This window comes from Ambystoma mexicanum, chromosome 9 (assembly GCF_040938575.1).
Source record: "Ambystoma mexicanum isolate Mex_15411 chromosome 9, UKY_AmexF1_1, whole genome shotgun sequence".
NCBI classification, from domain to species: Eukaryota; Metazoa; Chordata; class Amphibia; order Caudata; family Ambystomatidae; genus Ambystoma; species Ambystoma mexicanum.
This window is the reverse complement of record NC_090931.1, coordinates 384,458,912-384,472,519: the sequence shown is the minus strand read 5'-3', so window position 1 is coordinate 384,472,519 and position 13,608 is coordinate 384,458,912. Positions and strand designations below refer to the sequence as shown.

Sequence of the window (13,608 nt, the reverse complement as noted above, 5' to 3'; positions counted from 1 at the left end):
ACAGAGGCAGGTCTTTGCAGGACTGTGGGTTGCAGGGACCGAGGCTTGGTCGTGGGTGGCCTCCTCCCTCTCCACTACGAAACACCAAGGTTTCTGAAGTTGATATCTTTGTCTCTTTTGTGTTATAACTCTTGTGGTTTCAATAGTTTCTTAAATCATAAGATGGAGCATTTTAAAAAATTTGAACTATTGGTCAGGAAACCTGGTTACTTGACCCTCCAAGTTATTGACAGTTTTACCATAAGAATAAAGAAAGTAAGAAAAGGGGAAGTATTGCTGCCCTTTCGAGGGTCTATTGAAACCTATAACAAAATAGGTCAAGTTTGGACTTACCTGGGGGGCTCTGTTGCGCGGCAATCAAGATGGCCGCCTAAACGCCGTGCTCCGGACCAGCAGAGCGCTCGATCCTGTTTTGCTCTGCCCGACGCCACCTGCGGACCTGCTTCCTTTACCCGATCCTTCGGGAGCACCACTACCGCGGCTGGGCGCAGCCTGGGGCCGCTGCGAGCCCCGAGGACGGGGCTGCGCCTCTCTTTCTCTCCTGCGGCTGCAGCCTTCCGCCCTCCCCTCTCCGCGGCTCCGGCGGCGTCGGCCCTCCTCTGACCTGAGGCCGCGGCGCTGCGGGCCGCTTTGGGGGAGGGGCGCCCGCCCGGCGGGTGCGCCCGATTACTGTGGCCGGCCGGGCCTCTCCTCATCCCTGTGAGCCGCTCAGCCGGGACCTCCTCGGACCGCCGACTCTTCTCCTTCCTGGTGCGGCTTGTGGGTGCCGACCGGCCCCGGGCCCTTGGTCCGTGCCCTGAGGGGCCACTTCGACTCCGTAGCAGCTTGGAGGTAGGGGGAGCGCGGGGGGGGGGGACTGTGCCTGGCCGCTGTGATCCCGGCTTGACCGCTCGCACCTACTATACTCTGCGGGTGTCTCCCCTGTGCTGGGACTGGCGCCACTGCTGGGCCTGGGACGGCGCTGACCCCCTCCACCCCCCTGCCTTCCTTTCGATGCCGCTAACCCCTGCTGGAAATCGGACCTAGCCAATGGGACCCGCGGGGCCGCGCTCCATCTCCCCCCGGGCTGCCTGCGCCCTGGGGCTGCGGCGCTGGTGATCACACCGCGTTACTGCCTCCACAGGATTCCCTGAACTACGCGCCTGCCACTGTGTGCCGCGTCGCCTGGGCGCGCTTGGGCCCACTACACCAACCTTGGCGACATCTACCCTCCAGCCCTAGAGGGGTCACAACTTCTACTCTTTACCCCCCGGACTCGGGGTGAGCCCACTGGTTGTTCCTTGCCTACATTGCCCCGGTACACACATTGGCCCCGGTATCCTGGAGGACGCTCTTTGACACTAATATCTAGCTCTCATCTCTCCCTCTTCTCTCTCCCTGATACACGTAAAAGCCAGGATGACCAAGGGAGGTGCGAGGAAGCAGAGCTCCATCAATATGTTTGCGAGGGCTGCGGGGAAGCCATCTGGGGAGCCCACCGAGCCGGCCTCCGATGCCCCCCTCGACACAACCCCAGATTCCCGGAACATGATGGATTTTATACGTGAGGGTTTCACCGCTCTCCACTCCAAACTTGACGACATGAACGGTACCATATCCTCTATTAAGGCCCACATTGAGAGGACGGACAGCCGTGTATTGGAGGTCGAGACGCGGGTCGGCTCTGCTGAGGATGCGCTGGGGGCTCTTCGCATCGAGGTCGTCGCTCTCTCCAACCGAGTCACTGAGGTGGAAAAGAAAAATGAAGATTTGGAATCTCGCTTGAGGCGCAATAACCTCCGCATCATCGGGGTCCCCGAGGATGAAATTCATGAGCCAATGGAGGACTTTGTTCAACGCACACCTCTGTCGCTCCTGGACGGGCCCGAGCTCTCTCCACACTTCGCAATTGAACGGGCACATCGTGCCCTGGTGGCGAAACCTAGGCCTGGTGCCCCTCCTCGACCCATCATAGCCCGCGTATTCCGCGACCGCGACGCCCTCCTCAGGGCTGCGAGACTCAAGGGTGAGCTACTTCTGGGCGGTGCTAGGATCCATCTTTACCCCGACTTCTCAACGGCGGTCCAGCGGGAACGCAAGACCTTCCAGGCAGTGAAACGCAGGCTACGAGACCACTCCATCAAATATGCTATGCTTTATCCGGCCAAGCTTCGCATAGAGCACTCCAATCAGGTGTTGTTCTTCACGATTCCAGAGGAGGCCTCCAAATTCATTGATTAACACTTTCCTGGCTGATCCCTTTCCCCTGATCTCGGCACAGCGGTGATCCTTGGTCCCCGACGGGAGGCGCATAGGTCCTCCCGCCCCCCCTGAACTGGGGCCATGTCAATCCTTTATCCTGCAACCTGCTTGCTCAGTTCAAACCTCAGTGCTCTCCCGTAGTGCCTTTGTCCAATCTGCATTTCTCCTCCATCACAGGCTTCTCATGTACTATTTGCTCTGCTGCAACCCGGAGCGTTACGGCCAGTCGGGCCTTCAGACCCCCAGGCGATGATGCCTCTGCTTTGGTTTTGTTTACAAGGGGATGGGCTGGTCATCCCTCTGATTGGGAGGGGGGGTGTGGGCTATGTTGGGGATGTTGGGGTTTTTGGTATTGAAAAAGTGGCGATGGCAGCGAAGGCGAACTGTGCTGAGGCATTTTGGATCTGTTCTCGTGGAACTGTTAATTTGACCCCTCGGTCACGGACATTCTGCTTTATTCTTAATACCGCCATACTATGATTGAGAGTGCCCTGACCTTTATGAGCTGGAATGTGCGGGGTCTGGGGAACTATAGGAAGATGAGACAGCTCCAGCTGCAGGCCGAGCGTCATCGATCCAAGATTCTCTTCCTTCAAGAGACTCATGCTCGTTCTGTACACTGCATGCGCTTCGCCAAGTCCTGGGGTCCTCACAGGTTTTTCACCGATTATTCTTCCCAGAGCCGAGGAGTCATGACCCTTATTCATAGGAGCCTTCAATTTTCCCTCATCTCCTCGACAATTGACCCCCAGGGTAGATATGTACTTCTCCACGCCATGCTGCACCACAAGGAAGTGATTCTCCTGAACATCTATGGCCCTAACCTTGATGACCCGGAATTTTATGTGCAGGTCACCTCCCTTCTCGGTGGTTTACCCCTTGTCCCAATCCTCTGGGGTGGGGACTTCAACACGATCTTCGATGTAGCTCTAGATAGATCGGGCTCCAGGCCCCGTCACCTCTCCAGGGCGGCTTATGCGGCGCTGTCCTCCCTTCCCCGTCTGGCCATGGTGGACGTGTGGAGGTTCTTCTTCCCGGACTCCCGCATCTACTCCTTTTACTCCTCGGTTCACGACTCCTATTCTCGTATTGATAGGTGTGTGATCTCTAACATTCTGGTCAAAAGTGTAACTCAGCTAATGATCCTTCCGAGAACCCTTTCTGACCACTCTCCCGTCACCATTACAGTAGATTGGGGCCCCGATCCCGCCCGCACCCGACACTGGAAATTGAAACCCCTTTCCCTACTGAACCCAGAGTTTTGCTCTGAACTTGAGCTGTCGATTGAAGAGTTCTTCGAGACCAATACGGGCTTGGTAACGTCCCACGCCACCTTATGGGAGTCATTCAAGGCTTACACTAGAGGGATTGCGCTGTCTAAGGAGAACTGGGTTCTTAAGTTGATCCGCAGGGACCTCGCCACCAGCGAATCTAGACTTTCATCTCTGGAAGCTACATGCTCACTACACTCTACCTCTGGTAACCTCGCTGACATCGGGGAGGAACTGGACAATTTCCGTTCTCTTGCGGACCGCGAGCAGAGGTTCCTCGATAACCCTGGCGTGGCGAGGAGGTATGGAGAGGGGGAGCGCCCCGGCCGCTTTCTAGCTAGGTTGATCCGACACGAGACGGGGGCCCCCGCACATTCTCGGGGTTGAGAGATCTGATGGCTCCATGGCGGTCTCTTCACAGGAGGTCAATAGGGAATTCTTCACCTTTTACGAATCTCTGTATTCCAACGCTGATGAGGTCTCGTTGGCGGAGATTGACTCCTTTCTCGATGCCCTCCCTCTATCTACTCTGTCCCCGGAGGCCGCGGGTTCCCTTGACTCCCCACTCACACGGGAGGAGCTCTCGGCTGCAATTGACTCCCTATCCTCGGGCCGCACACCTGGCTCGGACGGTATCCCAGTCGAGTTCTATAAACGCTTCAAGTCACAACTGCTCCCTCACTTGCTGGCTCTCTGGGAGGAGTCCGTTGAGGCTGGGGTGCTCCCTCCTTCTCTCCGTGAAGCCACGATTGCAGTGCTACTTAGGTCCGGTAAACCCCCTTCGCAGTGCGGTTCGTATCGCCCACTGTCTCTCATAAACTGCGATGTCAAAATATTTGCCAAGGCTCTGGCTCTCCGGCTGGCTCCCCTCCTACCATCTATTATCCATCCAGACCAGGCCGGTTTTATCCCGGGTCGCTCCACTTCTCTGAACCTGAGGCGGCTATTCAACATTATCGATAGAATCAGTCCCGACACACACGCTGTGGCTGTTGCCCTTGACATGCAAAAGGCATTTGACTCGGTCTCATGGAGGTATCTATGGCGGGTCCTCGAGGGCTGTAAATTCGGCCCCTCTTTTATTTCCTGGGTCAGACTGCTTTACTCTGAGCCGGTTGCCAGGGTCAGCACTGGTGACCGCTATTCTCCCCTTTTCAAGATCACCAGGGGGACGAGACAGGGATGCCCCTTCTCTCCTCTGGTCTTTGCTATAGCAATCGAGCCTTTCGCCGACATGCTCAGCCAACTCCATGTTCACAGGGGTCTCCGCTCCGCGGGACATACGGACATAGTTTCTCTCTATGCGGATGACGCGTTGCTGTTTGTGCGCTCTCCTTCGGCCAACTTACCCCCTATACTGGCAGACATTAGCCGTTTTGGCCAGATCTCCGGCCTTAAAGTGAACTGCTCGAAATCCACTCTCTTCCCACTCACGGAATGTACCTCTCCCCCTCCCGACACCTTCGGTTTCACCTGGGCCCAAGACACATTTACTTACCTTGGGACGGTGGTGGCTCGCCAATACGAGCGGACATTCCACGAAAACTACCAGAAGTATCTCACACACTTGATGGCCAAGATCCAGGTCTGGGACAAGCTCCCAATATCTCTGGCCGGCAGAATTGGCCTGCTGAAGATGGTGGTATTGCCCCAGCTGCTCTATAGGTTCGCTAATGTTCCCTTATGGCCGGGGGGGGGCTTTTTCTGCGACTTGGACCGCACCGTGAACTCTTTTCTCTGGCACTCGGGCGCGGTCCGCCTTAAAATCGGAACCCTCTCCACTCCCATGTCTTACGGGGGCTTTGGTGCCCCTAACTTTCTTAAATACTGGCTGGCGTCACAAATCCAATATTCCTCCTATTGGTTTGATACCACGGATCCTGCTCCGCACGTCTGACTTGAGAGGCTCGCAGTGGTTGACCGAGACATCCGCTCCCTGGTGTTGCAACCCGCCCCCTTGGCTCGGAACTCGCAGAACCCGGTCGCCTGCACAGCGGTTGCACTAGCAAAAATGTGGAATCTGACGGGGACTGCCTATGCCTTCCATGGCAATCTCCCACTTTGGAATTTTCTCCCTGGGGTCCCGCGGGTCCCATTGGTAGCGGTGCGCCGATGGGCGGACTCGGGCTTCGAGCTGCTACGCGACGTGTTTGACCAGGGTATATTCGTCGAGTGGCCTGACCTCCCCTTATCTCTGAGAAGAGACCGGAGCGTATGGCTACAATACGCATCCCTTCGAAAGACCCTTAAACGACATTACCAAACATTCCCTGCATTACCGCCTGACGACCCCGCAATTGAGGAGCTCACCTCTCCCACCCTTATGAGGGGCAAGATTTCTAGGCTATATACCATGCTGCAGTCCAGATCGATCCCAGACTTTGCTAAACTGAAACGCGCCTGGGAGGCAGACCTCGGTGTGGAGATGTCCGATGACCGCTGAACCCACCTATGCGACCGCACGCAGCGGGTCTCCCTCAATTCTCGGTTCAAACTTATCCAATTCAAAATTCTTCACAGATTCCACTATACCCCGATCAGACTGCATCGTATGTCTGCCGACTATCCTGCCAACTGCCCCAGATGCGGTCGGGATGAAGCCGACTATATCCACATGATTTGGTCCTGCCCCCGCCTCGCTCAGTTCTGGGAGGCTGTCTGCTCGACAGTGTCCGCTGTGATTGTCCACCCCATTGCTCTCTCCCCGCTGGTATGTCTCTTTTACGATCTCCCAGGCCTCCCCCGAGATTCCAAGAAATTAGCTGGTCTTTGCCTAGTCCTCGCGGTGCGCTCTATCCTGCTCTGTTGGCTTCGCCCCTTCCCTCCCACACATGCCCAATGGTTGAGAGCGGTAACGTGGGCCTCTGACACGGAAGAAACCTGGTCCCACCTACAACCCATACATTCCAGACCTAGAAATATTTGGCTCAGGTTCCGCTCCTATATGTCTGACCTAGTCGAGACTCAGGTCACCCCCTCCTTCCCGGCTTCCCCCAGCCAGCCTGGGTCCTTAACCCAGTCATAGTTCCCTGATACCCCTTTTCACGATTTTACTGCATTTTGCTCTTCGATTGTTCAATATGTGTAGTAACTTCTGTATACCTACGCTATGTGCACTGTTCTTTAACAATGTTTCTGCCTGACGCTGTTCGCCTGTTGTTTTGCTGCCACGCTTATAATAAAAAGAAGTTTAAAAAAAAAAAGTTTGGACTTACCTATGGTTAAATCGAAATCAGATGCTCTACTGGCCTGTAAATTGTCTATTGAGATGGGCCAGTATGCTGTGAATGTGTTGTTGAATGTGTTGATAAGATTAGTTTGGAATTACAGATCTAGAATTAGAGGGGCATGCACCCTCCCGGCGCACACCCTGGACATTAACAACCTTCTCGCTTCCCACAACCTTGATGCACTAGATCTGCTGGATTTTTTGCCTTGTTGTGTTAGGTGACTGCTTTGTACACAGAAACCATGGTTCTAGCAGCAATCTGTGACGATACGACATCCATTCATCACCTGTTTTGTTACTACTGCATTTTTTTGCTGCGATTTTATTTTAGCGCAAAAACCCATTGATTAAATATGGGTTTGAGGGCTAGATTGTAAATAGGTGGGAAAGAGGGCTTGGGGGATAGCCCCCCTCCCAACAAAAATAAAACCTAAAAAGGGCGATGGAGTGACATCAGAGCAATAGTGATTTTGAAACATAGAAAAGAAAGAATATTAAACTTTTCTTAATAGTCCTGCTAAAGAAGATTTACACTGTCTCTCTCAGTGATTCTGAGGCGATTACTGTCTCATTTTGTCCATTGGTCTCTAATGTTATGTATTCTTTTTGTTTAATGAAGTTTCATTTCTTAACTGTGGATTCTAACACCGTTCTCCCTTTTCTTTCAGCTTGCACTATCTGAAGCTTGAGAAAACTTCTGTTCTGATTGGGTTGAGAACCTTGATTTTTGCCTGCTGAGCCCAAAGTCGGGTCTAAACACTAAATTGCAATGTTGGTTTATGCCAACCAAAGACGTTTCAAGTGCCTGTAATTGATCTGTACATATTTCTTAAAGTATATAGAGTTTGTCCAAGAATGCACTTGTTCCGCATTGTATTGCGGCTGGAATATTTTGATCTTTACCTGTGGACGTTGAAGAATGTTTGTGTAGATCTGTTAAAGTGACTTGGCTACCCAAAGCCGAAACAATATATTTTTGTCTATTAGCAGCTGGGCAGATGAAGATGCCTTTTTTTGAAATGTCTCCAGAGAAGAAGTTGGAAAGTACTTCTTGGTTTTGACGATGACATGTACAGTGTTTGGAAAAGTTTGCACCTTTGCTATAACTACTATGTTTTTAAAATCCACACTGGTTTATTACATGAATCGGATGTGTACATATGGCTGTCCATCTTTACTGTTCTTGGCTTGATGGAAGGAGCTCAGATCTTTATACACTTTTGGAAGAGGAATAGAAACATATTCACATTTTTAAAATGCTGTATCTAGAACAGAGTTATGTTAAAGACATGAGCAACTGTGAACATGTTAATCCCTTTTAAATTAATTTCACTGAAATATTTTATATCCATTGCCTTTGTTCTCTATTCAATGTCAGCTGCTATTATATGCAATCTTCTCTGCACTGTGAATGGTTTATCTCTGGAACTTTCCAAAACATCAAGAAAAGTTGTTAGCAATGGAACATCATTTTCTTAGGCTGTGATAATGCAGATAAAATAGCATAAATTACAGTTGATCAATGGGGGGAATGTGGGGGGGAGGCAGGTAGCTAAACTGGGTTGCAGTAGTTCAGATTTGCATTGACTGAGAAAACAATATTGTGTTCCTATTTCAGACCATATATCAAGCAAGTTTTAGCTGCTGCCTTGTAGGTACTTGCTGAATGCTTAACTGCAAAGATGCATTTCGAATGGATTGTGTCCTCCCATGTATTCTTTGATATATGCAAGTCTGCTTGCAACTTGCTTCAGATTTTTTTTTTCTTTCCATAAGGTCCATCGTTCTGCATCTTCGAATCTTGGTCCTTGACGGTCTCCGTAGCATCCCTCGTGACATTGATGCTGGTATATAAAGCATGTGCACTGACTGTTACTTCAGTTCTGTTTTTTCCACATTGCTGCATGCTTTGGAGCTCCTTGCCTCAGCAATTTCAATTGCGTTTACTTCGATATGGCCTCCACACGGAAGAAGGGCTTCAAACTTTGTTCAGACTGTGGGGCCAAGATGTCTATCACAGACCCTCACTGTGTCTGTCTGTGGTGCTTGGGATCGGGCATCAAGGTCGACAGTGTGGCTCGTGTCAATCGATGACTCTTAAGGCCTTGCAGTAAAGGAAGGGGAACCTTGATGCAGGTAAGCCCTCCCCAAAATCCCCAGCCCTTACCCCTTTGCTAAGGAAATCATCCTCTGACTCGAGAGATGTCTTTCTTGTAAAAAATGATCTAAATGTAGACGTTCGAGGTCTGGTTCACGATGCTCGTCATCTTCCCATAAAAAGAGTAAGAAACAGTGTTGTAGGTCCTCGTCATCTTGCTCTTCAGAAAGAGTTTATTTTCCAAAAAAGAACTTGACTCCAGTGGAGTTAGAAAATGTCTGTTTAAAAATGAACATTTTTAAAAAAAGTACGCTCTCCTGAGTGTTCCTCTAAAGGGGTCTGGCAAAAGTGGCCACCCCTCAGCATCTATCAAGACCGGTAGGGAGTCTTGTGTGTCCCCTTATCGTGCGCCTCACAGCCCGGGAAGAGAGGTTCCTCGACATAAGTCGAAGGAATCTTCCACGACGCACAAGAAGAAGCCTGTGTCTTTTACCTCAAAACATTCACTAACTGTATTGAAGCCTTCTTTGAAAGTATCAAAACATTTATGTTCATCGCTAGAACCTTCGAGGCAAGTTATACATATAGATCCTTCGAAGCATACGTTTGTCGGCGCATTCATTGACAGTTTCTTCTCAGCTTTGTCTGAGCATTCTTTGCTCTCGGAGGCTGTAAAATCTATATCTGATGATCCTAAATTATTCCAACCCATTCCTAGACCTGATTTCTTTAGGAAAATGGGTTCAATCTTTGAAGAAGATGAGGAAGAAGATGATCAGCCCCCTTTTAGGAATGAATATGGAACACCAAATGTTCCACAGGAATTCATTTCAGACAAATCCAAGATGCAGAATCTTGGGGAGACATTAAAGGGAACAAGTAGCTTTGAAACATCAGCAGATACAGAATTTTGTAATGCTGAAATATCTGGTTATACTGATCCTTCTTACAGGGCATTAATTGGTAAGGTAGCTGAATATCTAGGATGGTACAGACCTGCAGCTGCTATGGAGACTGATGACTTCACTTATATCCTAGACAGTGGGCCAGTTAGAGAAGCTGTATTGCCATTTCATGCAGCCTTGAGAGTAAGAGTAATGGAGAACTGGCTGAAACCAGATTCTGTTCCATCTGTCAGTCAAGTATTAAAAACAATATATACAAGACTGCTTCCATAGACCCTCCATTTTTGATCAGGCATCCAACGCCAGAAAACTTAGTGGTTCAAGCTGCAACAGCTTCTTCGAAAGCTGCAGCCTATCCTTCTGCTCCGGCAGATAAGGAAGATGGGAGGATTGACTCTTTGGATAAGAGTATTTATTGCAGGAAGTATGGCACTGAAATCTACCAATGCTACCAGTGCATTAGCAAAATACACACATACCCTTTGGGGTGTGGCTGCTCTGGCAGCAGATCATATACCGGAGGGAGAAGAGAGAGAGGGTGTTTTAAGCCTGATACAAGATGGCAAAGATGCCATGAGGCAATCCTTAGAATCTCTTCTGGGTACAGTGGGCTTAGTCAGTAGAGCCATGGCTGCCAGCACAGTACTTAGACGCATGTCTTGGCTAAGAACATCTGTATTTTCAGGGAATGTCCAGGCACGTCTGCTAGACATGCCCTTTGACAGTACTACTCTGTTTGGTGAGAAGGCTTATAGCAGTCTTGAAAAACTGCAAGATTCTAGGGCTGAAGCAAAATCTTTAGGGCGGCAATAAGACAACCTCAATTTACAGGTCAAGGATGGAGAGATAATTCTTTTAGTTTCTATTCCTTGTATTTAGAGGAAGAGGTCAGTTTTCACAAAGAGGTCAAAGAAGACCCTTTCGTGGAAGAGGTAGGACTCCCTGTTCAACACCCACAGAGGTACCCAGAGCTGCAAGTGGAACAGCAAAATGACGATTCCACCCAGGAGTAGAATGCAGATTGTCTTGCCATGTCCAGAGTTGGCAAGCATAACTTTGGATGCATGGGTTCTACAAACAGTAGCAGACGGTTACTGTCTTCTGTTCCTAAAAAGACTTCCTGATTGCCGCCCCCTCCCCCCCCAAGAGCAAAAACAACCTTGGTTCCAGATCCACTCCTCCAGCAGGAGATTCTTGCCCAGTTGGAGAAAGGTGCAATAGAATTGGTACCTGTACAGAGAGGAACTTTACTTTCTAATACCCAAGAAGGACTGAGGAATGCAACCCATCATGGACTTGAGATGCTTGAACAGGTTTCCCAGGAAGGACAAGTTGAAGATGGTAACTCTTTCGCAGATCCTTTAGGCCTTTCAACTCAGGATGCTTACTTGCATGTGCCAGTGCAGCAGAGGCATAGAAAGTACCTGAGGTTTGCGGTTCTCATTATCAGTTTCGAGTTCTGTCATTCGGGCTCACCTAGCCCAGAAGGTTTTTACCAACCTCATGGCAGTGGTGGCAGCAAGTTTAAGGAGGGAGGGGATTCACGTTTACCCCTACCTGGATGACTGGTTGATCAGAGCTGTTTCTCCGGAACACGGTCAGTCACCTCAGGCGCACCTGGCACTTCCTCCATGAGCAGGGCTTCTCATTGATCTTCAAGAAGTCGCATTTGACACCTCAGAAGATTCAATTCATTGGAGCAGTCCTGGATTCAGCCTCGGAAAAAACTTTGCCACCCGAGTTAAGGGCTCAACATCTTTTGCAGATCTTCCAAAGATTTGGTTGCCCAACGTCTTCCGGCCTATGACTTCCTAAGGTTGCTCGGCCTCATGGCACCCTGCATTTTCCTGGTGCCAGGAGCCTGTCTGAGAATGAGATCCCTTCACTGGGCCTCAGATCCCAGTGGTCTCAATTCTCCTGCAGAATGACTGACCTTCTCCAGGTCCTGACAAAGTTCGCCCAGGATCTTCTGTGGTCAGCCAGCCGAGAGAATGTGATAAAAGGAGAACCGTTTGTGACAGATGACTCCCTCACAGGATGGGGAGTGCGCATGAAAGATCTTTCAATAAGTGGACACTGGTCTCAGTCGAAGTCCAGACTTCATATCAACCTTTTGGAGCCGAGGGCAATCGGACTAGCACTGATGGCCTTCCTGCCCTCAATATGGGGGAAAGTGTCCTGATAATGACAGACAACACAGTGGCCGTGCATTACCTCAACAAGAGAGGGGGCGTAGGGTCACTGCCCCTATGCAGAGAGGCAATGCAGCACTGGTTCTGGGCACTCAAAGAAAGAATAACTTTTCTGGCAGTTTAGCCAGAGAAAAGAACACTGCTGTGGATGCTCTGAGCAGGCCGAGCATGAGCGCCCACGAGTGGCAACTAGCTCAGGAAGTCCTTCAAGAGATCTTCGCCCTTTGGGGAACCCCTCAAGTGGATCTGTTTGCGACCATTGTCAACTGGAAGTGTGAGCTGTTCTGCTCCAGGGAATTTCCCCAACAAGGAGCTCTAGGGGACGTGTTCGTAGTGGCCTGGGAATTTCTACTGTTGTATGCGTTTCCGCCAGTCCCTGTCATTCCTCACGTAATACGGAGGTTGAGGAAGTTGGGGAAAACTATGGTCCCGATTGCTTCGGATTGGACCCGGAGAACATGGTACCCGGACCTTTTAGAGATGGCCATCTGCCCTCCAATTCGTCTTCCCCAAAGAGAGGACCTACTCTGGCAAGAGGAAGATCGCATTCTTCACCCAGAGATCAGGACTCTCAACCTTCACACCTGGTATCTGAAAGGTGAGATATAAAGATTGGGACCTTCTGGAAGACATAATGGAAGTGTTGCTTTCGGCAAGAAGACCAGCAATTAAATCTGTGTACCGCTGCTGTTGAAATAGATTTTGCAGCTGGTGCATGGAATAGAAACTAGATTCTTTCTCATGTAAACTTCCCCAGGTTTTGTCTTTTACTTCACTTTACCCATTCTGGGTTGCAAGTGACCACAGGGAAGGGCTATTTATCGGCCTCATCAATTTTCAAAAGATCTCCAGATGAGGGATCATACTTCAAAGTGCTGATTATGATACAGTTTCTGAAAGGCTTAACAAATGTGTTTCCGCGTACAGCCTTCATCGTGCCATCGTTGAATCTAAATCTTGTACTAAGTGGTCTTATGGGAGCTCCCTTTGAGCCCTTGCATTCGTGCCCTTTAAAGATGCTCACCATAAAAACTGCCTTTTTAGTAGCCATCATATCTGCGCGTAGGGTAAGTGAGCTACAGGCTCTATCTTTCACGTCCTTCTCAAAGGATAAGGTAGTTTTAAGGGTTAAGTCATCTTTCTTGTCAAAAGTTGTCCGAATTTAATTTGGCACAATGTATTGCACTACCGTCTATTTATCCCCCTCCATCAAAGGAGGAAAAGAGACTACATCGCCTAGACCCGAAAAGGGTAGTAAGTTTCTATATTGAAGGAACCGCAAGTATTCGTCAAGATGATCAGCTTTTCATTGGTTATGCTGGTCAAACATTAGGCTTTGCCGTCACAAAACAAACTATCTCTAGATGGATTGTTATGTGTATAACTGAGTGTTATTCGTTGGCAAGCAAGGGTTCACCCGAAGGTCTGAGGATGTATACCACTAGAAGGGTGGCTGCTTCGTTGGCTCTAGAAAGAGGTGTACCAGTGAGGGACACTGAAAATCACAACAGAGACAATTTGGTGTGCTCCAAAAGTTTGTTTTTAGTTGTATTCTATTTAGTTGTATTTTATCTGTTTTCGCTCTGTATTGCATTCATACAGGAATTTTAATGCTTAATTTTCACAGATTATTCATAGGGACATTTGCAGAGAAGCAACATGGACATCCCTT

General features: G+C 49.6%; 1 protein-coding gene across 1 annotated transcript in view; it reads left to right on the top strand.

Moving 5' to 3' along the window:
* Positions 1-8,086, top strand: part of TMEM248 (transmembrane protein 248) — a 313,604-nt gene extending 305,518 nt beyond the window's left edge. The window contains exon 7 of the mRNA XM_069614858.1: positions 7,410-8,086. Within this exon, the coding sequence (XP_069470959.1) occupies positions 7,410-7,430 (21 nt within the window). The 3' untranslated portion in view covers positions 7,431-8,086. The remainder of the gene's footprint in view (positions 1-7,409) is intronic.
* Positions 8,087-13,608: the final 5,522 nt, after the last annotated feature.